This window comes from Zalophus californianus, chromosome 1, assembly GCF_009762305.2.
Source record: "Zalophus californianus isolate mZalCal1 chromosome 1, mZalCal1.pri.v2, whole genome shotgun sequence".
Lineage (NCBI taxonomy): Eukaryota > Metazoa > Chordata > Mammalia > Carnivora > Otariidae > Zalophus > Zalophus californianus.
This window is the reverse complement of record NC_045595.1, coordinates 30,297,486-30,322,351: the sequence shown is the minus strand read 5'-3', so window position 1 is coordinate 30,322,351 and position 24,866 is coordinate 30,297,486. Positions and strand designations below refer to the sequence as shown.

The window sequence follows — 24,866 nt, the reverse complement described above, 5'->3', positions numbered from 1 at the left end:
ACACAGATGACCCCATCTCTCTTTGGGGAATGGAGAGGGCCCAAGTGGCAGACTCACCAGCCCTGACCAAAAACTTCCTGACTGACCCGTTAAGACTACATTTCTGGGGGAGGTTGAAACTGCAGTTAGATTATGTCCTGAGCACCGGTTTGGAACAAGTAACACCATTTGATGCCTGTGGTTTTCTTTTTAACAATATGTAAAGAAGATTTAAGATCTAGACTCAGTTCGTTATCAACAGGCTTTTCCACCTCCATTCCCACCCAGCGGGAATATTCAGAAGTCGTGTGAGATGCAGGACGATTCCTCACTGGGGAGGAACATCTCATTCACTGCATGACGTGTAGTATCCCTGGGCCCCGGCCATTCAATACCAGCAGAGCCCAGCACCATTATTTTGTCGACCAAAAATGTCCCCCAAATTTCTGAAACATCCCAAAGGGTGGTACCAGTCCCTTTGAGTACCACTGAGATAATAAAGACATTTCTTTTTACTTCTCAGCCATTGACTCTGCACCAGGCAACCTGTCTCTTCAGAATATAACTTAGATTTACTGGCTTCAGATGCTTCCATCACTCCACACTGCTTACAATAAAATTGGAACTCGGTAGCACAGCCTACAAGGATGCATATGATCTGGTGTCTGCCCACCTCCTCAGCCTCTTTTGTTGCTATATTTCCCCTCATCCACTGTGCATCAGTATCGAGGCCAAATCTTAGTCCACTGAATAAACCACTCCTTCCTGCATTGGAGGGCTTTCTCCCTGCCTGGAGCGGTCCCCACTACCCAGCTCTTCAAAAGGCTGCCTCCTTCCTTACATACATGCCACCTCCTCAGAGAGCCCTTTCCTGACTGCCCATCTTCCTTCATTCACTACTACCCCAGCCACCCGTCCACTAAACTTGATCACCAATGAGAGAAAGAAAGAAGAATTTACAGAAATTTTGGCTTCTGTCTCCCACACTGGACTATGAAAACTGCATGGGCATAGAATCCTAAACTATTCTGTTCACTACCCTATACCCCGAGCCCAGCACAGAGACTCCCAATACATTTCATTCCATACTGGTTGATTGCATAATCCCTTCCGAAAGCTGTCTGACCTCAGCCAAACGTTCAGCCTCTCTAAGCCCCTGGTATGTCATCAGTGGAATAATGTGAGAACATCTGGAGACAAGTGCATAGGCACACACACCCGTAACAAGGCCAGCAAGAACACAGTAAGCATGCTTTCTTTTTTCGTCCTTTTGTGCCCACCTACTTAATCAGGCTTTCATCTATAGAGCTGACCCGGAATCATATTACTAGAATGTAGACCAGGATATTAGTGTTAGAAGAGGCAAGTCCAGGAATGCTCAGCCTGAGTCCACAGAAGGTTCCATGGAATCCAGGAACCCCTTGAAATGGTTTGCAAATGGTTGAGGTGGGGAGGGGCATATGTGCATTTTTCTGGACTCACAAGTCCAAAGCATTCACCAACTTCTCAAAGCTGTTTCCACTCAGGAAAGTTAAGCCCTCTGGGCTAGCCAAACCCTTTTATTTTATAAATGAGGAAACAGATTCCCATGGAAGGCAGGAAGCTCCCCCAGAGCCACCCAGTGAGGGTGGTGCCCAGGCGCTGTACGTGTGCCCGTCCCTGAGGACGCTGTGCAGCCCCCCTCCCTGATGCTCCATGATAACCCTAATTAGTTATTACTCATCCTGCCCAGACGAGTGCACTGGGGCCCAGAGGAGGCAAGTAACGTGCCAGGAATGATGTTGACTCATCTCCAGGACCATTTCCACTGTACCACTTTGTCCCTATGCAGAAATAAAACCCTCGGCTCTGCTGCTGTGGTGAAGGCCACGGGCTTGCCACAGCCCCATATAGTTATTCATTTCTTAAGAACTCATTCTCTCCTCTAGCCCCATTACCTATTTCCCCAGATAAGAATTTACTCTTGTACCAAAGAAACTTCCCACCAGTTGCGGTGGAATCGGCCTGCCTGGTCCACGTGCCCGCTGGGGCGCCCTCTGCTGGCGGCCCCTCTGCTGGCGGCCCCTCTGCTGGCGGCCCCTCTGCTGGCGGCCCCTCTGCTGGCGGCCCCGCTGCACGCCACCGCCAGACTGCTTTCAGTTTTAAAGTGAAGCAATTTCTTGTACCCCTGAGGGAGTATTTCTATGCTCAAATTGTTCCCAAGCTTAGCAGGACACAACCACATTTAAAATCCCAGTGCTACATTCATTCATTCAACAATATCTAGTTTGTTCCATATTCATTATGCTTCATTTTAATCAACCTTTTTAATTGAAAAAATAATTCATACGCTGCAAAAAAATTTTCAATGGATATTAGTGAAAATGAATGATTCTTCCCAACTTGCCCTAGTATCTTTTACAGAGAAAAACCTTGTTTTCAGTTTATCGTGTATTCTTCACCCAGTATTCTACACATATACAAGCATCTGTGTATACATCCCTCGAAAGAAAGAGAAAGAGCACGGCAGGAAGTTATTGTATTCATACTGCTGTTCACTTTGCTTGAAATATCAGTATATTTGGAGATCAGTCCATGCTAGCCCATGCTGACATGCTTCCTGTTTTCATAGCCGTGTGATATTCCATGAATAGATGGACCGTAATATATTTAGATTGTTTCCAGTCTTTGGCCGTATAAGCAATGCTTCAGTGAATAGCCTTGCATTTATTTCTTTGCACATATGTGTGTGTGTATGTGTAGGATAGTTTTCAAAAAAAATGTTTTACTGAATGAAATTTGAATTTTGACAGATACTACCAAATTGTCCCTTGAAGAGTATACACCAATTGATTTTCCACAAAAGGCCTAAGTGACTGTTTCTCTACACGCTTACCAATACTGTAATATTATCAAACTTCTATTCATGGGCTAGGATTGTGAGCCCATGGTGTCCCACCATTTGTGGCATGCACAGAGCAAACAGAAATAATGACAGGCAAAAATCTCTGACTTCAAAAAACTCAAGGGATATAGACATAAAAACTAGGAATTATAGTGCTACGTGGTAAGTGGTCTCTAGAGAGAAAGAACACCTGGGAGAACATCGCAAGTGGTTGTAACCCAGTCTGAGGGTCAGGAATGCCTTCCCGGGGTCGGAGGTGGATGCAGAGGTAGGGAAGGATATATACGCTAAGGCTTGGAGAGGATCAGTCAAGTAAAGCCTGAGGGCAAAGCAGCCCCCCAGGAGGACCTGCCTGTGCGCCCAGGTAACGAAGAGAAGCTGGGGCTGGCTGGCATGCAGCTCACAGCACAGAGTGGGTTGTATTCCCACATCAGCATCACCACATCAAAGCACAGCACACATGGTCCTCGGCTGAGATGACAAAGTGCTTGATTAGCAGCCTGGAATGTCCAGATGAGGTGTGTGGACTGCTCAGGGCTCATGTGCACCCAGGAGGACCCTAATAATTCAGCAGGACTGACACATACAAAGGAGTCGTCAACCCGTCAGGCACATGGCAGGGTGGAGATGAAGATGGAGGAGAACTGCAGTGACCTCACCTCTCCATCCACCCCGGAGAGGAAGTCTCCCTGGGGAGCCACCACGTGGAAGAAGTCGTCTTTGTGGAGGGGCCAGTAATGAGCTGTGGTCATTTGTGTCGGCGAATGGACACCATATTGCCAGTGGGAAGCACGCCCAGAATCCATATGGTGGAAGGCCTGTTAATGAGCTCCGGGTGCCCAGAGCACTGCTCCTGCTTTGATTTTGCCAAATGGGCAGGAGCAGAAGGAGACTCAGGGCCTTGCCTGCTGCTGATCTGGCCCTGGCTGGGCTTTCTCTTACCAGTCCCTCCTCCTCCTCCTTGGTTCCCAGCACATCACCCCCCCCTCACCCCTCAGGCCAAACTAGCTCAGGAGAGAGGGTCAGCTTCCCTGGGATCAGCAGCACCCCTCTCTCCATCTCCCCAAAGCTGGGGTCTCAGGAAATGGAACACCATATAGAGTGACATATAGGGACAGGCATTCTCTTGAGGGGAGGGAAGGGTCTCTGCTGCCCAGCGGCACGCTGACTTACTTGCCTCCAGCATCCTACAACATACTACACTTTGCTGGTACCAGTTATGTCAGTTGATCCGTTTGATGATAGAATTTTAACGAAATTAACCCTCACAGAATGAATAAGTGGCCTGCAAAGATTACTACAAAAGGGCTATAATCTCAGGATGATACTAGTATTGCAAGCCTGGCAAACAGCACAAAAATGGTGGAGCTGACACCCATCCTGCTAAGCAGGCGGGCTGTCATCTGCATCGTGAGATCAAATCACTGCCAAAGTAGTCAGATAAGATAGATGTCAGTCAAGAGATTCTGAAATGATTTACAAGACTACTTGAGCTACAGATTTACTTCCAGTATCATGAACAGTGAGCCTTGCCCTAAATATATAGGGTACCTTAAAATATGGCTAATAGTATAAAGCTGCCACAATTAGCAAGATACTTAAAAATAGAGTTTTTATCTTTAGCTCATCTTTAAGACTTCTATATTTGTGTATATGTTATGCTACATGTAACAATGTAATATATTAATACAAAGTAAGTGTATATAATGTAAATATATAAAATATAAATATAATGATATATATTTATATAACATATATAAATATATAATATTTTATATATTTGTATTTTGATGGTCATATATTTTTATATCAATATATTTTGTATATAATTTGTATATAATTGTATATATTGTATAATTGTATAAATTGTATATATATATAATTTGTATATAATTCTGTATATTTACAGAAATTGGGCTATTGGCTCAACATATTTTACCAGCATAGGGCATGATCAAAAAATCTTTGGCAACCTCCAGTCTGAAAAATCAGGCCTCCTATTTCAGTCATGCCATAAGACATTGAGAAGACTCAAATTTTGCATTTAGCAAAAATGATCAATTTTCTTTCATCGGAGAGAGGGAGTGTAATAGGAGAAAAGGGTCAGGCCTGGAATGAGAAGGGGTGGAAAATCAGCACAAACAAGACCCATCAGAGGGGGCTGATTTTGTGTTTCCGCCCAGCTCTCCCACTCTTCCTGAGCTCTCATTGCGCTGCCTCACGGGAAGCCATCGGCTCCCACCCTCCCTATGAGCCAGGCTTACAGGCGGACAGTGAGGCTGACAGCATCTGGAAGGCCGGGGTGTCTGCCTCTGAAACTCTAAGCCCCTCCGGTCCCCCTGCAGAGGTGCAAGCAGCCCAGGAGAGAGGCTGCCTTCCCCTGCACCTAGAGAAAATAGATGCTGTGAAAACAGAGCCCAAAGCCCATGTGCAACAAAGCAGGGCACGCTGCCACCACAAAAGCAAATCTTAGCAAGCCCAGCTTTCGTTGTGCCTATATTTAGTGCCTGTTCCCTCAGCTTAGGGGATTTTCCAGATAGTTCACTCCTGCCTGAGTGCATGTTCCTCGGATCCCATGTGGCTCCTGAGAACTCGGGTGGCAAAACAAAGAAGGGGATGTGCTGAGTTATCCATAAATCTTTGCCTCGCTTCCGGCCCTGGAGGCAGTGAGAACCAAGCAAGAGACCCACGTTGAGAGTAGCATATCTGAAGCACAGAGTGAAAGACACTTTCGAAGAGCCCATCCTTCCTGCTGTGTGTGCTTCCTTTCAAGCCAGGACAGAGCTGGGTGTTTTGTGACAGAGATGCCATGTCCTGGCGAAATGGTGTGCAAATGTGTGTCAGCAAGACCCTTCGCTTCCGTAGGTCTCACATAAAGTCCCTTCCATTTGCCCCTGTGGCCTTTGAGGGATGTCTCCTCCTGAAACAGGAGAAAGGAATCCTGAGGAGTAGAAAGATGAGCGGACGAGAGGTGCCCTAATGTGTAAGGATATTTCTTCCTTTCATACATCTATCTTCTTATAGAGAGAGAATCATGTGTGAACATTGTCTGTTCTGGGTTGTTTTAGGACTTCTGAATTTTAGGAAAATGCAAAAAGAGAATCACTGAAACCATGATCCTGACTTTTGCTGAATTAGCCAGGGGGAGAGAGAAGAGAGCAAGAGAACACCATTCCTGTCCTCGAGCTGGTCTGCTTGGCACAAGGCAGCCACAATTGGTAGTCAGAGCCTTGGATTGGAGTGCAGCGGCCAGGCTTTGCTTTATTTAAATGCCTGCCAGCTGTGGGAGCTGGACAAGACACTCAGCTTCTCAGCAGCAAAGTTTCTCATTGATTAAAAACATGCCCATGACCAGCTTTCCATTTTCTGGCTAAGATGGTTGTCATTTTTCCCTACAGGTTATTCTCCATCCCACCCCAAACAGCCCCAAACAGTCAGAGTGGCACAAAATGACAGTCTCCAAAAACTGCCCCGATCAAGACCTCAAAATCAAACTTGCTGTCCGAATGGATAAGCCTCAGAACATGAAGCATTCTGGGTAAGTGTTTCTTCTCCAAGTGGGAGTTTTAGAGAGATCTCCATCCATTTCCTAAAATATTTTCTAAAAACAAAAACTGATCTTCAGAGAAGTACATGGAAGGAAATATAAAGGATTCATGAGAGATTATTATAAGCTTCCTCAATTCTTACAATTACTGTATGTGCATTTGTGCTGTCAAGATAGAATAATTTCCTTCTTTTCTAATAGGATTTCCAGTACAATTCAAAGTGTTCCCAGAAGCATGCTGGGTGGTTCTGGTTTAGGAGGTTTTATTGGCTTTATGTACCTTTTCAGTGGCATCTAGATCTTTCAGACTATATGAATCATCCAATTTCACCTTTATTAACAGCCACATCCAAGAGACCTGAGCAGGTACCATAGGCGACATTCAAACGTTCACTTCACATTGAATCAGTGTTAGTGTTTAGTGTAGTCTTTAAATAAATGACCAAAACATAGAAAATTTATGATCACCTTCAGTTTCTTAAGGTTGAGAGACATGAGTAATTAAGTGATTTCAAGTAGCATAAAAAGAATAAGTAAAATAAGTTTCATTTCACAGATCAATGATTTGTACAGAAATTGTTTATTGACAACTAGGTATATGCCATGTCTGTTAAACTGCTTGGACCCCACTATCTCAGTAAATGTGAACGTGTCACTTAGAAGTTGGGCCATATAACTCTGAATGGGATGGATATCTAACCAGTGGAAGGAAATGGATTGTTTTTCAGGGATTCTGCAGGTACCGATTGCCATTCTGCTTAACGCTTCTGGTCAGTAAACACGTCTCAATTCTCTTGGGGTGTGTGCATTTATGAGATGGTTTAAAGTGATAAAATTGACATGAAAACTGAGAATTGGTTATGTGCTCGGGGGTTGGGGAATGCAAAAACCCAACACCAGGGACTAGCCACTGATTAAGACAGATTTAAATAAAGACTTTAAACATGTCCAGGAGGGAGCAGTTGGGACAGGAAGTACACTCCCCAGCAAATGAGCAGACCACAGCAACATGTGGCCGGGGAAAAAGAACAGCATTCCAGCTTTGGTGCCTTGGAGTTGTAGGGAACATGGAACGCTCAAGGTTCTAGAGAAAGATAGATACCTCCCAGCCAGGGCACTGGAGGCCTCAGGCATGGGGAACTCCAGAAAAGAAAAGGTCTCCCAACAAGCTGGAGGGCCAGTACTGAACCTGAGTTCTGGCATGGAGTTAGAGAATTTGCATGGCATTGTCTTGAAGCCAAACTGTTCCCAGAGTCTGAGATGGGATTATGCCCAAACTCTTCTGCCTGTGGCCATGGGAAGGCCATGGGAGAGTGAGCTAGACCCTTGCTACACATGTAGTCTTTTTTTCAACCGTTCGTGATGAAGGGCAGCCAGCTTCTCTTCAATCAGGTTAGCATCTCATGAAGATATCTCATGAAATGTCTGTGAAGTCAGCTTTTCCTTTGTTATCATACTCCTGGCATATATTCCAAAAATGTTAAGTGGAATTTCTCCCCCATATTGCTTCCTCCTTGATGTAAACATTCCAGTTTCAAGACAATGGGTTTGAGAATTCTTTTAAGTCTCTATAGCACACAGGAAAAGATTCTGCATCTTTAGCAAAATACTGGCTCATAAATACTCAGTAACTATTTGCTAAAGGAACCAGAGTGTGAGTGAGCAGGATGGAAGGAGACAAAGAGACAGACCAAAGAGAGAGACCGAACAAAAATATGATTGAATGTGTCTGTCCTCAAAAGTTCAGTCTTTTTAAACTTCCTTCAAGGATCAGTAGCTGAACCCACCTTCTCAGCCCCTTTGAAGCACCACACTAGGAGTTTTCCAAGTACTCCCACATTCAATCCCCACAGCATACTTTACATGGATATTAATTTTTCCATGGGACACATTCCCATTTCCCACGTTCTCTTCATTTACTCGTTGGAAACTGAACTGACTAATCTGAATTCACTGATTTTTCTTTTGATTCATTTGTAAAATTATTGAGACATTTCAGGCTACCTTGACCCTACAGATGACAGAAGAAATATGTAACTCCCTTCTGACAGCTTACATCGCTTTTGATATTACTAGACTGCCGTATAAAAATCACCCCTCTGCCAGGAAATAACAAGGAAGGCCTAAGGGAGCCCTGAGAAGTAGCCAATAGCTTTCTTACTAACACTGTCAGACCCAATGTGGCCTAAATCAGGCATGCACAGCATTAGTTGTGCAAGGGGTGACTCAAGGAAAATAAAGATGTTTATTATGGATTACAATTTTTTTTTCATTTAAAGTTAAAATAGCTTTATTGGGCCCTATTGTGTGGGGAAGAAGGAGAAAATATCAAAATAGTGTTAGAGCTTAAAGAATAGTAGAGAGAAGGGAATTTTAAAAAGCATGGCTGAGGTTATAAATTTTATCTGCTTTCATGTTTACCAAAACATAAAAGGAAAATCAGAATTACTGTGAATGAGTCCTTGTTGGCGGACTGTTGTTCCTTGAATGAACCACTGGGCCACTCAGAATAACTTTCCTTATTGAACAGAAAAATGTTATTGAGAAAGTCAACACTACTTTTTGGCCTTAAGACATTAGGATCTGGGCCTATTTGACAAGGAGCAAGTCCTCGGAGAGTAATTCTTCATATTTTACATCCGTATGGTGTTTTCAAGCTCAGCAAGTGTATTCACATGCACTTTCTCATTTTATCTCTGAAATAGCCTCACAGGGACTAGGTATCATTATCCTCCCATATTAACACATGGCCTCTCCCTTCACCCAGTTGCTCAGACCAAGAACCTTGGGGTCATCTTGGACATTTCTCTTTCGCTTTTGCTCTTTATCTCATCCATCAGCAAATTCTGTTCACTGCACCTTCAAGATAAACCTAGAATTCAGCCTCTCCTCATCACCACTATATCACCATTTGGATCCAAGCCTCCATCCCTCTTCCCCTTCACATGTGCCCTTACTCTCAGCAGCCCCCCTACTGCTGTCCTTGCTTCCCTGTAGTCTGTTTCCCACCATGAAGCAAGAGTAATGTTTTTAACACACAAGTTAGATCATATCACTCCAATGCTGGAAACCCTCCAATGATCCCCCATCTCAGAGTATAATCCATTGTTGTTACCATGGCTATGAAGACTCCACTGCCTACCTGACCTTGATCACTCCTCCAGCCACATTGGCCTCCTTATTCTTCCCCAGAGACTCCAAGTGCACCTGTACCTGAGGGCCCTTGTCCCCACTCTTTCCTCTGCCTTGGATGCCTCTTCTTCTCCACCCAGCTTTCTACATGGCTCACCTGATTTCCGCATGTCTCTGTACTGTATCAGAATGCCTTCCTTTCCTAGCCCACCTGTATCCTCTCTCTTTCTCTTACTCTGCTTTATTCTCAGGAGAGCACTTATCATCATCTCACACATCACATATTTCTTTGTTTATTGGTTTGTCCTATATTTAGTGCCTGTTCTTCCCCCTTGGACTGTGAGTTCCTTGTCACCAGGGACATTTGTCTCCCTTGTTCAAAGTAGCTCTTACAGGGCCTGCCATGTAGTAAATTCTAATAAATCAACTTATTCGTTGTGTAAATGAATAAGTGAATGAATGAATCCCACTTTACACATAGAGAAACAGATGTGGAGTGGTGAACAGACTCACCCAAATGAGATTAAGCATTGGAGCTGGATCTAGAATTGTGTTATTCCTTCCAGTTCAACCTTAACAAAGGACCCAAAACTTGAATGAAATACAGAGCTCCCCTGATTCCACTCAGGATTCAGTCAATGAACCACAATACACCAACCCAGAGTAATTTAAAGCAAATCTGATTTTCCTGTTACGCTTCAATGAAACTTGAAGGAGATACAGTTTATAAGTCTCAGCCATGCTTCTTAAAAACCCCCTCTCCTCTTCTATGTTCTTAACTGTGCCACTACTCTAGACCTCTTGTGCTTCAAAACTATCACACCTCTCTCTCCTCCCTGCAAATCTCCAAAACACCACTCAGATTGGCACAGACTCTCAAACAAGACTACTACTACTGACCTAATTGAATAGTTTTAGGATTCCATTTTCTCTCCCTTGTTGGCTTATTTTCTATAAATGTCAATTAGATTAAGTTGGTCGGTAGTGTTGTTGAAATCATCCAAATACTTAAGGACTTTGTAGCAATCATTGATAGAGAAGTATCATAATCTCTGACTATCATTGCGGATTTGTTTGTTTCTTCTTACAATTCTGTCCATGTTTGTCTCATTCATTTTGAAGCTCTATTCTTAGATGCATAAACATTTAAGGTTATTATGTCTTCTTGATGAATTGACCCCTTTATTATTATGAGATGTTCTTCTTTATCCCTAGTAATATTCTTTGCCCTGAAATTTACTTTGTGTGACAGTAATACAGCCACTCCAGCTTTTTAAAAGGCAAATGTTAGCATGGTAAATCCCTTCCATCCTACTGTTTTTAACTTATGCCTTTAGAGTTAAAGTGCATTTCTTGTAGGTAGCATGGAATTAACTCTAGACTTTTAAATCCAATCTGCCTTTGAATTGGGATATTTAGCCTATTTATATTTAATGTGATTATTGATATAGTTAGGTTTAAATTAAATTGCTATTTGTCACCTTGCTTTTTGTTTTCTGTTTATTCCATCTGATCTTTGTTCTCTTTTCCTTTTTTTTTGCCTTCTTTTAGACTAATTGAATACTTTTATGATTCTGTTTTATCTTCTTTTTTGTATTATTGTCTATAAATGCCAACTAGGTCAATCACCTAGGATGTAGTCCTTGGCACTAACCACTTACCAGCTGTAGGCAAGTTGCTTAACCTCTGTGAACCTCATTTTACTCAGCATAAAATGGAAGTCATGATAGTTTTGACTCATAAGGTTGTTGTGAGAATTAAATGAGTTAATATATGTAAAGCATTTAGAACAGGGGCTGATACATGGTTAGGGCTACAGCTACGTAAGAGTTGGTGGTGGAGACTATTGTCACCATTGTTTGCTTTCATTAATTTATTGTGCTTCTCCCCTGTCCATGCTTCTTCCTGCTGGGCTGCTGCAAGAAGCCTGAGGCATCTGGAGTCTTAGCACCCTCCATGCTCTCATTCACTCTCCCAGGGGGGGATGGATGCCTCCCAGTGGGAATCTTTGTTTTGTCTCAGTGTGACTGCTCTTCTTAGAAGAAATTCACATGAAGAATTTCTAGCAGAAAAGAAAATGTTTTAAAAAGGCCCTGCCTCATCACCACTTGTGATGGGCGAGGGGCCATGGCAGCACAGGGACAAAGAGGAAAACAAATGCAGCCCCTTCCTCCCTTAGGGCTGAACTTCATCTTCACCAAACCAGAATGGCACCAACTCCTCATTTTCTAGGCTTTTCGGTGACTTCTGGCTCCACAGTCCCCCAAGTTGAAACTTTAAACTATCCCCGGTTTTCATGTCCCTCTCCACCATCCTTACCCCTTTGTACGGTGTCCAGGGGCAAGTTGCTTCTGGTAGGCATCCTGAGGGGAGCACGTACTCTTGTCTCTGCACTGGGTACTCATCCATCCTGGGAGAAGACATACAATAAAAAATTTCACCATGAATAGCTAGGGAGCAGCCATGCGCACAGCTCATACTAAGCACAGAAGATACTTAATAAATAGAGCTGACTAATTCATTAACATTCACAAACATCAGATGAAGGAAGACCATACCATTTTTTTTTTATACAAATGACAAGTTACAAGCATCACCATGGGTATTGCCCTGCCAAGGAGCCCCAGGGCAGAGGGATGCTGAAGCCAGGGGGCCATGGAAGACCCAAGAGCATCTTTCTCTTCTCTGTTTAGTCCTTCATAGTTCACTCTGGCCTCTCATCTAATAAAAATGCCCCCAGCGAATGACAGGGATGTCAATGACCCACTGGCATAGGTTTTACAAAAATACTACGAGCAAGGATATATTAGAATCACAAGGCAAATGTGGCCTGGAGTTCCAAACGCAGACACATGTACTTTGCTTTATTTCCCACTAGATGTGCACCCCAAAGCCAAACCAAAGTTCAAATAAAGAATCCAAAGATGAATCCTTTGCGAAGTTGGTAGTTATATGCTCTTTGTACTAGAACTACTATTTCTGTCTCTGTTGCTGTACTACTAAGGATAACGCCAAGCAACAATATGGCCTAATGTAACAAAGCACTTCCTGTGTGCCAGTCTGTGCTAAACCCTGGCCATGCATGCCTTTCATCAGTCCTCACAACAAATTCACACACTATCCCCATTTTGCAGCTGAGGAAACTGAGGCACAAGACAGCCAAGCCAAAGGATGGCTGATGGCAGGGCCAAAATTCCCACATAGGTTTTTCCACCCTGAGCCTAAGATATAACCACTAGGTTAAACTTCTGGTCACAACACTAGAATGCTGATTTATCTCTTTGTAAATCCAAATTTCCACAATCCTGATGGCCTGAAGAGAGAGTCGAAGGCCACTCATGCCCATGCAGATAGATCTGTCTGTAGTGTGAGGAGCTGGAGGGGAAAGCCACCTGGATGTCTGCAGGGACAGAGCTCCCATCTGCTCCAGGTACTTCTCATTCTGTCTACTGAGCGCATTTCAACCTCAGAGAACACAGAGCCAGAGCTGACTAGACAGAAATGATATAGTGCTGCCCTCAGTTTTTCTTGGTTTTGACACCTTCTGGTATGTGCCAAATTAGCAATAAATTCTGAGGAAAACCTCTGAGGGAAAGCCCCTCCTTCACACAAACCAAGTGACACTTTGCAAAGGAGGATTGTTGATTTTTCTCTGATCCCACTCATTTTTCCCATTCAGAAGGCTTTCACTGGAAAAGTTCAACTGGAAGAATAGTTCGTGTTCTCATTTCAGTTAAGACACCAAAGTTTGTCATCCTCTAAAATGGGGGGAAGAATAGCAGCATAGAAGGGGTATTCTGGAACCTGGCTGTTCCAAGTTTTCATTCTGGCTGCATCTTTCACCAGCTGCAGAACCCTGAGCAGGTTCCTGCAACTTCAGGTTCCTCAACTGTAAAATAGGAATAGTGATGTCATGAAGTAGCTAATAAGTGTTTACTTTGAGCCAGGTGTTGTTCTGAGCACTGTAGATTCCATTAACTATTTAATCCTCCCAACAGTCCTTGAAGTAGCTACTGTTACTATGTCCATTGCACAGATGAAAGCCTGAGGCAGAGATGCATCTAGTAACTTACTGAAGGTCCCACACACGGCTAGGCAACATGGTTCCAGATTCAAGGCCTTACCCCCTCCAGGTAGATACAATAAATTCAAGCAAAGGGCCTGGCACAGCACAGCGCAGTAGTAAAACGTGGTCAAGCAGCAGCTAGGATTTTTATTCTGAAGGGAGAATTAATGCTTCAGTATGAGTTACATTCTGTGGGTTTTCATGCATCCCTTTTCCTCGTTTCATTCCCATCAATTAAAACAATAAACTTTGGATGTAGTGTCTGTGTTCACTGTTCTGAATCTCTCTACGTGGGTTCAAGTTAAGGGGAAAGACATAATGGGTAGTAGCTGCCAGATATAACTCCAGAAAAATACGAGACTGTGACAACCTTGCCAGTCATTAGTACAAATACAAATTTTTTCACTCACTTTCTTCATTTGATTTTTGTTTCATCTGTTTTTCTATGTCTATATGTCCAGGGAGATTTCTTTTCACATATTTAGCTATTATTTACTACTAGTAATGATATGCTTTCCTCTGTACCCAGAGATAGTTTATAATAAGGCTGACATTTATTGTGCATCTACTTTCTACTGTGCCTTGTGCTTATACTCCACAAGAATCATCTCACTTAATCCCCACAATGACCGTGTTTGAGAAGAGCCATTGCTGGCCCTGACCTGTTTTCCAGGACACCAGGAGGTTAAGCACCTTGCCCAGCATCTCAGAGCAGCCATCCCAACTAGAACTAAAAGACAATATCAACCCTCTCTCTCAGTAGCCCTGGCCACGCCTCCCATTTAAGGTCAATTTCTGCCATGAATATGTTAATAGATTATTTCAAGAAGGTTGAGAGCACTTTCCAGGACAGTGGATTACAGCTGGGTAATCCACACAAGAGTGGAGGTGACCAGGTTGACCTCAGGGCTGATGCACTTACCAGCTGTCCAACCACTGCCATGATCTCTGTCCCAGCCCAGACAGCATCTTCTCTCCCACCTGCACCACTGCAACCGTGACCTCGCCGATCTCCTTGCATTCTCTCTTGCCCCTTTTATCCACAATGCCTTCTCCACCCAGCGACCCTGGGGACCATCTTAAATAGAAATATAATTGTGTCTCTGCCCTGCTTGAAACCCTTCCACAGTTTCCCATCCTGATTTAGAATGGGTGTCTTAATGATCTGATTTACCCATTTAAAGGTCACCCTGTCTGCTGTGTAGTGAGTGGAGTAGGGACAAGAGTGAAGCAGGGAGACTAGTTAGGAGCCTGTTGCCATGGCCCAGGTGGACTTCATGGAGGCTTGACTGGGGAGTAGCAGTGGGAATGGAAAGAATTGGGATATATTTTGGGGCACCTGGGTGGCTCAGTTGTTAGGCGTCTGCCTTCAGGTAAGGTCATGATCCCAGGGTCCTGGGATCGAGCCTTGTATTGGGCTCCCTGCTTGGCGGGAAGCCTGCTTCTCCCTCTCCCTCTCCCACTCCCTCTGCTTGTGTTCCCTCTCTCTCTGTCTCTCTTTCTGTCAAATAAATAAATAAAATCTTAAAAAAGAAGAATTGGGATATATTTTGGAAAGAAAATTCAAAGAACTTGGTGATGGATTTCATGTCTTTATGCAATGTTTTAAAATCTCATCAGAAACCTTTATAAAGGTTGCTCTGGTTCCCCAAGAGCATGGCATTCAAAACCAAAGGAAATATAACAAGTATACACTGACTTCCGACTACATACATATCAAGAACTTTACCAGGAATCTAAAGAGAACAGCAAGGTTCTGTGCTAGGAATTTAGAAATGAGAATTTAGAAAGAAGGAATAAGGTTGCTTCCCTTGAGGAGTTCACTCACAGTCCAATAGGAACAATAAATATAAAAACAAACAAATTATAGCAGTGTGATCATTGTAACAGAAGAATTATCAGCAGGGCCCAGGAGGTGATGACATCAAGGTAGGGATTTAAACTTAGGAAGAATGTGAGTTTGAACATAAGATGCTGGGAGAAGGCATAATATGTAATTAGTGTATCCAGGCTAAAATATAAAGTTTTCTTTCAGAATAAATTTATTCATGTTAAATAAGTCATTTTAAAGGAAAATGTCAAGTAAACCATAGAATAGGTGGACAGATCTAAGATAAATTGGCAAAGTGGAATGTGAGTGGCCACAGTTTGAGGCTCCCTTCATGTAAACAGGGGTGAGCCACGGAAGGAGTTTCAGCAGGGAAAGTCATGATCGCATTTGCAGATGGTAGGATGCATGTCACAGCCAGGAGAAGGATGAAAATCATTCTGGGTGTCCCTGACACCCATTAAGGGTTTCCTCTACAGGGCGCCTGGGTGGCTCAGTTGTTAAGCGTCTGCCTTCGGTTCAGGTCATGGTCCCAGGATCCTGGGATGGAGCCCCGCATCGGGCTCCCTACTCAGTGGGAAGCCTGCTTCTCCCTCTCCCACTCCCCCTGCTTGTGTTCCCTCTCTCTGTGTCTCTCTCTGTCAAATAAATAAATAAAATCTTTAAAAAAAAAAAAGAGTTTCCTCTACAGTTGTCTATGGAAGCAAAACTGGGGCTGGGACTGAAATAGTGAAGGTATGAAGGGGAGAGACTAAGCAGAGTGGAGAACTTTGCAGGAGGTAAAAAAAAAAAAAATCAACTGCACTTGGTAATTAAGGAAAAAGGATGAAGAAACAATGGGACCCAGGTTGACTCCTGGGTTTCTGGCTTAAAGGTATGAGCAGATTTTGGCCACCAGCCAGTTCTAAGAGCCCCTGAAATTTGTCAAACAGTATAAATTTTAATTAGGTACATTCTTCTTTATGTTCCAAAGTGGAAATTCTGATTCCAGGGGAAGTGAGGATTTGGATGTTGTCCAGTTGGTTTTTATAGCAGATAAAGCCAGTTTTAGAACTCAAGTATTTAAATGTTTTTGAGGATGACCAGATCTCTCCTCACTTGGTCCAGTAGAGCCTGAAAACCTCTCTTCCTTGATCAGCGCCAGTGGGTGGGCAATCCACAAGGCCGATGGAGTAATTCATGAATGAAGCAACACTGCTCATAAAATCTCCAGATAGCTTAGAGTTGTGCCTCTGTGGTTCTTAATTCTCCTTTTATTTCATTTGTCTGTATCAAGATTAATTTCCATCAACATAGGAGCATTTGGAAAAGGGGGAGAGGTATAGGGAAGACTTTCTATGTTGATTCCAAACTTTCTCCCTGTAATATACCTGCATTTAACAGAATTACAGAAAAAGAAAGTCCCCAGGGGTAGGGGGATGGAGGGGGATTCCTGACAGACTTGAAAGAGGCAAAGGAGCTATAATTGTGGGATTTAGCATTCTTTTTCCTCCCTGTGCAGCACCTGGCAGGAGTTTCTGGACCTAATAGACTTTTAGCACATACAAAAATTAAGTCACAATGTAACATTTTCCAAGGTGCTTTCTGGAATCAATCAAGGAATCTAAGTCAAGTGTGATGAGGGGCCGCAATTCCTTCTATAAATGGAAGTGAAACTTGTGGGCTGTTCCTTCTTCTCAATCACCCAGGTCCCAAATCTGCTTTCTGTTTCTGAGCTGCATGCATTTCCTTGTTTAGGAGTACCAAGCTTCATGGTCAAATTAATTAAACAGTGCAGTCACTCAAGCATTAATGCAACTCTGGTCTTTTCCCTTTTCCTTAGGTATTTATGGGCCATCGGTAAGAATGTCTGGAAGAGATGGAAGAAAAGGTTTTTTGTACTGGTCCAGGTAACTCTTCAACTCTGTCCGTCTTAAGAGCCATCAGTATTAAAGATTTGATAGGAGTAATTAATGTTTTTTATTTGAGGTATACCTTACCTAAAGCACACACTGCTCAAGCATTTGGCTGAGTGAATTTTTACACATGTATAAGCATGTAACCAACCACCATGCAGAGGGATGTAGAACATTTCTGGTCCCCACAGCACTCCCTTGTGCTCCTTTTCCCTATGTCTATATCACTTAAAATTTTCAAAATTAATGGCTCATTCTTTTAAAAGTCTAAGAATACAGGAGCACATAAGCCAAGTAGGAGAAGTGGACTACCTCACTGCCGGTGATGGAGGTCCCCAGGGAGGAAGCAAGCACGTGCCCAGTCAGAGTACTAGGAACACTGACACTGCTTTAGAAGAATTTTCTATTTCTAAAAGTACTAAGATACTCATTATGAGAAAAGTCAGAATTTACTTAGACTTTTGACATCTATTTTACTGGGTAGTATTTTGATATTGAATTGCCTGTGGGGGTGCTCTCCACTCTTATTGATGCATGGGGCTTCCAGAAGTCTTAACTGACTTCCTATAACTATGTGTAACAGTCTGGAATGTATCTTTCCAGATAGACTCTTTTTTTTTACTATATAATTAAACTCTTTGTGTTGTCCTGCAGCTCACTTTTTGTTTTTGTTTTGGTTTTTTTTAACATAAATCACTGTAGACACTTTTCCGTGTTTGCATATATAGCTCTGGCTCAGGTACCTGTAGAATTTTCCTTTCTGAAGGATTTATGGGCTTTCCCAATTGCGACTATTATTAACCATGCAGCAAGGAACATCTATCTGTATATAGATAGAGGGGGAGATGCAGATACTCGTATTAATAACACATGAGTAATATATAAATAGTACCTTTGCTATCTTGTCTATTTAAGAAAAAATTTCCAGAAATAGTGACATTTGTCCTTGAGAATCTCCCCTGACTTTTTAAAATTTGGTTCATTTGCTTCTTGTACCAGGATTTTTCCATTTACAAGGAAATTTGCCATTGCCCCTTTTCAATTAACAAGTTCCACCAAAGCATATAAAAAATTAATACATGCTGCATTCTGGAAGATGCCACAAAGCAAGTCAACTTGTAGTTTAGTAACTAAAGGTGTTCATTGGGTTACTGTGTTAACTATAAGCATTGACTGGTATTTAGGGCAATTCCAATTCTAAAACCTCACTATAAAGCAACTGCTTCTTAGGTCTAATGGCCTTAAAAGTTCTACCAACCCTAACCTTCTAAGACTAGACTTTCTGTAGATCTAGTCAAGTCTTTGCTGTGCCCCTAAGGAAAAATGCATCTCTCTGGCTATAAGCAAGAGATCATCTTTGCTTTCATGATTGCTACGGGGTACAACAAAGCCTTAGAATAAATGAGCCCAAGGAAAACTTTGGAATTGTGCCCAACGCCCCAAATAATCCATGGGTAGGCAGAGGAGGACATTTCATCCTGAGATACATTTCCTCAAACTATCAACTGACCAACATTTATTGAGCCCCTACTTTGTGTAGTGCACATTGGTAGGTCATAGAGAAGAATTATAAGGCCTGGTCTCTCACTTCCAGAAGGGTATCTGTTAAGAGTGCTTTATATATGCAAACAGCAGAAACAGACCCAAGCTAATTAAGGTATTAATAATAATGTATTAGAAGGCTCTTGAGATAGTTTATAGGATTGTTGTGAAAAAGTTGAATGACCCATGCTTACTACAGGACTCAGAGTAGGTTCCAGAAATCCAGGTGGAGGGAACCATGGCCAGTGTCATCGATGTGGTCAGAAGACAAGGTTGGCTCTGACCATTTTCTATCCTTGCATCTCCACTCGAGGGCCAAATATGAGGGAGAGATTAGTTCAGCTTGGGTCACACACCCAGCTTTTAGCAGGGGCAGGCCAAGGCACTTTGACTCACAGTCCCACTGGGCTGTCTCCAGTGCAAAATCAGGATGCCATTACCAGAAAAAGAAATGGATGCTGGACGGGCAAAAATAGCTGATGTCCCCTCTAAAGAGAGCGTGTTATAAACAGACAAAAATGCATTAAAAGAGGCAGGGCAAGATTATGCAAGGTTCTCCCCCTTCAGTGCTTCACACTGGGCACAGCAGCCTGTCTTGGAATGCCCTGTGAGTTGGCCTGGCCTCCCAGGCAGCACTGGAGCATGCTCTGCAGAGCCCAGTGCACAAACCACACAGAAGCAGCAGCCGAGTGGCTTACTGAATGTTTATTCCTCTCTACTCAGACATTAGGTCTTGGGAAGTGTTTTTATAAAGAGTTTGCAACACATAATTTCCAACACAGTTATGAATTTCATTGGATTTAATACAAGGAAAATAGGTTGAAAAACCTAAGAGGAAGAGAACACATCCAACACCAGTCTCCTCAAAATCATCTCCCCTCCCACCCCCAGGTCTCCCCTCCACCACACACACAGACAAGCACACAGAGTCTATATTTTTGGCTGTCACTGCAGCGCTATTAAAATTCTCCCTAAGTGAGATTTCCTTTTAGTGCTACTACCTTGGAGGAACCAACAGATAGATTGTAAATGGACTTCCTACTAGCCCGGGACAAAGGACATCCTCAGAGGGATTTTGAACCCAAGCAGCGATTCCCATTTTTAAGGATTGGGGCTAACTAACATCATTATAGATGTGGCTGGAGGCTGCCCCCTCCCCAGGTGTGGAAAGAATGAGGCAGTTGCGGGATGTTTCTGTGCTGGAGACTTGTGTTCCTACGCAATGAGACGGTGTTCTCCAAGTATGGGCCTGAACTACCTTACTGGGTGCTATTTAAAATCCACATCCCAAGACGAACCATGAGAGACGATGGACTCTGAAAAACAAACTGAAGGTTCTAGAGGGGAGGCGGGTGGGGGGATCGGTTAGCCTGGTGATGGGTATTAAAGAGGGCACGTTCTGCGTGGAGCACTGGGTGTTATGCACAAACAATGAATCATGGAACACTACATCAAGAACTAATGATGTAATGTATGGTGATTAACATAACAATAAAAAATTTAAAAAAAATAAAGTAAAATCCACATCCCAGGGACGCCTGGGTGGCTCAGTCGTTAAGCATCTACCTTCAGCTCAGGTCATGATACCAGGGTCCTGGGATCGAGCCCCGCATCGGGCTCCCTGCTCAGCGGGAAGCCTGCTTCTCCCTCTCCCACTCCCCCTGCTTGTGCTCTCTCTCTCTCGCTGTGTCTCTCTCTGTCAAATAAATAAATAAAATCTTAAAAAAAAAAAAGTGAGAGCGTTCCCCACAGGGTTGCCCTCTCTCAGCATTTTAAAATCCACATCCCAGGACACCATCCAGAAGACTCTGATGCAGTTGGTCTGGCATGAGGCCAAGGAATCTGTATGTTTTACAAGTACACCAGGAGATACTGATGCAGGTTTGTCTAGAGACTACCTTTAGAGAAACATTGCCTCAGTGGTCATTGTCCTTTTTAAAGGGAAGGCTCCATCCCCTTTAGACTACACCCTCTCAGAGTTTATGCCCTCCATGGAGCCGAGCATCAGAGTAGCTACACAAATGATTATATGCAGATGACATGACAAAGCTTCCTCAGCGATGTTCCTTTACATTCCAGTAAATGCCCCCAAATCATGGCTGCAAACTCTAACCCAGGGATTAAGAGGAAATTAAGAGCACTCCAAATCAAGAAATTGCTGGTAAATTCATTCTAAACCCTAGATGCCATGGTAAGGACTAAACACACAGATTACCATTGTTAGGAACTCTGACCAAACCAATGCTAATGATGAAGGTGCCAATTCCATAGAGTTCTAATTAGAGCTCCCCACCTTGGATGTATAGGGGAGGAATGAAAGCAGGCAACTCATCATCCAGACCAGGCTAGAAAGTCTTATCGCTATGATCATTTTATTTTAAAAATATTTGTACTCAATAAAATAAATTTAAAAATAAAATATTTTTACTCTATGCCCAGAAGACTTCTGGTTAAAATCAGTTTTTGATTGGTCTTCATCCAAAGTATTTCTGAGCCTTTTTTCCCCGAACCATACAAACCATAATATTCTGTGGCTCTTCTGATAATGCTAACAATTGCTTATATTTATATGGTCTCTTAGACTTTATAAAGTGTTGATCAAGTTGGTCTTTACAACCTTTCTACACTACAGTGAGGATATAAGTCTTATCCCATTTCATATTTGAGGAAAGTGAGGCTCAGAGAGTGGCTAAGTGACTTGCCCATGGTCAACAGCTAATAGGCAGCCAAGGTGAAAACTAACGCCTGTCTTCTGACTCCAAAGGCTTTCCATGATTCCAAGCACTCAGGTGGAACAGGTCCCCAAAGAGATTTATGCATATACAATGTTCTAGAACTCAATTACCTTGCATCAGATAGAACCAATATCCTAAATCCATATCCTATTGCTAATTCTCTACAGATAAAGTAAAGACTAAAAACTCTGCTCCAGCTTTCAGAAAAGTCACTAAATCTGAATAAAATATTGTCAGATAAGGTAAAATGCCTTGGAATATAGCAGTTGTCACCCAGGAAACCATATTAAAATAACTTAACCCCCTCCAAATAAATTGTAAAGCACATAAGTAGTTGAGTGATTTATAACTCTCTGAATGAATGTCTATTTTTCCCACCCAAATTTACATTGCCTTAAAGGGCATTTCTATTTATATTCTGGTTGCAAATGACAACAATCAACCCAACTAGCATACGTTATAAAAAGGGAAGAACTGTATTGGTTAGTTAATTAAATTAGCAGTTGAATAAAAAGTTTTCTGGCATGGGTAGGTCCAGGTCTCAAATGCAGCCATCAAGGCTTTGACTCTCGATCAATACCATCTCTCTCTTTTTTATTTTATTTTATTTTATTATGTTATGTTAATCACCATACATTACATCATTAGTTTTTGATGTGGCGTTCCGTGACTCATTGTTTGCGTATAACACTCAGTGCTCCATTCAATACGTACCCCCCCTTAATACCTATCACCAGGCCAACCCATACCCCCCCAGAACCCTCAGTTTGTTTCCCAGAGTCCATAGTCTCTCATGGTTTGTCTTTCCCTCTGATTTTTGACTATGCTCTCCGATGAGCTGGCACCACCCTCAAGCAACATCTCTTCATGCGGAGGAATAAGGCGGGTCAAGATTTACAGCAGTTTAGCGGCCCCAGAGGAAAGAAAGCTTTTCATTCTCTGTAGTTTGAGCTCATGCCCTAATTGATCTTTCATTGGCCCAATGTGGTCATGTGCCCATCCCTGCACCAATCACTGCCGCCAAGGAGATGTCCCACCCACCCTACCTCCCCATGAGGCTCAATTAGCCCTACACAAACTATATAATGGGCTGAAAGTGGGGAAGGCCGTGATTTCCCAAGTAAAATCAGGATTCAGCTACCAGGGAAATGAATGCTCTGTATTCAAAGATAAGAAATGTTCCACAATTGTTACCATCATCTTGCTTTAAAGATAATGAAACTGAGTCCCAGCAGTTAAATGAATTGTACCAGGTCACATACCTAGAAAATAAGGGATCTGAGAATCAAATCCAGGTCTGTATAACTCCAAAACCTATTTTCCCTCTACTCCACCAAGTGGCCTTCATGTTAAAATCAATCAAGAGTCTAGGATTTAAACTCTGTGACCTTTCATTTACAACAAAGTCACATTAAAGATGGTCTTGGACGCATGGCTGACCCATTCCATAGAGCCTGCGACTCTTGATTTGGGATTGTGAGTTCAAACCCTATGTTAGGTGTAGAGATTACTTATAAAATGTGTTTTTTTTTTTTTTAAAGTTAAGCATCATACAATTAAATTTCAAAAAAGAGAAAAGGTCCTTGGTCCCAGGAATTCTGTTCCTCACTTCATAAAAATTTCTCCATCTTCACATCTTGGCTCAATCAATCAGTCAGTGCTTCCTCATGCAAACTTTCCCTGGCCACCCAAGTAGACCAAATCCTGAAGCTCTTACAGTATCATATATCTCTTTTTATACCTGTCCCCATTAAAGTTACTCATTTCTGAGGTAATGTGATTAATGTCTACCTTCACACTAGACGGGAGAACAGAAATTATATCTAGTTTTGTACATCTTAATATTCCTAGCACCAAACAACAATACCTAAGTATTTGTTAAATGAATGAATGAATGAATGAACCATAAATAAAGAACTCTTTTCTAAAATGGATGTATATGAACTTTGGGTAAGGGCTAATGACCAGGGTTCAGGAAAAATGACAACTGAGGCATTAATAAGGAGTGATGGTAAAGGCAAAGCCAGGGGGTTTAGACAAATACATTGTATCATTCATTGTATGTGCATGTACTTCAGTCTTCCAGGGGTGGTGGGAGGAAGGAGAAAGGAGAGTCAGGGGACGGGAAAGCACTGATCCTTCCATTTCCTATCTGGACTCTAGTTGTTAAATCTAATTGAAAGTCAGGGACAACCTGAAAGTTTCTGGACAGTTCCTATATGTTAAAGCAATGGTTCTCAAGCTTTAGGGTGCTTGAGAAATATCTAGAGCAATTATGTAAAATGCCAGTCCCTGAGACTCACCCTGACCTGAGATTCTGTTGTTATGACTTAGAGAATCTGCATCTTTATAACCTCTCCCCCACCCTCCCATACATACACTCTAATGAAAATGCCCTCAGTCCACTCTTTAAGAAACACTATTTATAAACCTTTTCCTAGTTTAAATAGTATCTGAAAATAAGCTGAGGATGCCTTGTGTATCGGAGGTCCAGCGGCTCTTAAATCTTGAAGCCTGTACCCTCCGAAGTGCCAGCAGCCCATCCCATCCCATGATTCTATATGAAAGTACCACCAGCTTTCAGATGAAAGTGGTCACGAGATCTCTCTTTTCTGTTTTTCTAGGCCAGCATCTCTTGACAGCAGTGGCCAACTCTCTGACTTCTGACATGTATTCTAGGTGCTTCTATGCCGTCATTACAATAGCGCTCACCATCTCATTAACTTCTTATCGAAATGCAGTTTAAAGAGAATTTTACTGTGGTAGAGAAACATTCATTTCATTCACTTAGTGATGTCTTGTGGAAGCTTTAAAAAAAAAAAATCAAAAAGTTTCCAAACCTGTTACTATTCCCCACCCTTCAAGCACTCCAGAAAAACTTAGGTTCCCCCTGAAATTTGCAGTAATTAGAATTTCTTCTCCCTGCCTTTATTTCCTAAAGAAAGTCACCAAATCCCCAATTAAAGAGCTTCTGATAAACCAGTTTATGCGAGCCCGAAGTTTGTCTGGACAACTTCTGCCATATCACCAGAAGAGGGCAACAGAGTACAGCGCTCCAGGAAGCAAGCACCTGAACTAGAACAGAAAAATCTAAGAGCCCAAAGCATATAGCAATAGTAAATGCATAAATCTTGAAATAACACCCTTCTGTTGTTATATTTTTCTGATCTCAAGTTAGGGTCTGCAACTCTCTGGCTAATCATCCCATTAACAGACTACATCATCTCTCGTGTTGCCAGAGACAGGTAAAAATCACGA

At 42.5% G+C, this 24,866-nt stretch overlaps 1 protein-coding gene across 1 annotated transcript in view; it reads left to right on the top strand.

Annotated features, from left to right (window-relative positions):
* CADPS (calcium dependent secretion activator) overlaps positions 1-24,866 on the top strand; it is a 476,365-nt gene that overhangs the window by 292,709 nt on the left and 158,790 nt on the right. The window contains exons 8-9 of the mRNA XM_035728423.1: positions 6,262-6,401; positions 17,259-17,325. Coding sequence (XP_035584316.1) covers positions 6,262-6,401; positions 17,259-17,325 — 207 coding nt within the window. The remainder of the gene's footprint in view (positions 1-6,261; positions 6,402-17,258; positions 17,326-24,866) is intronic.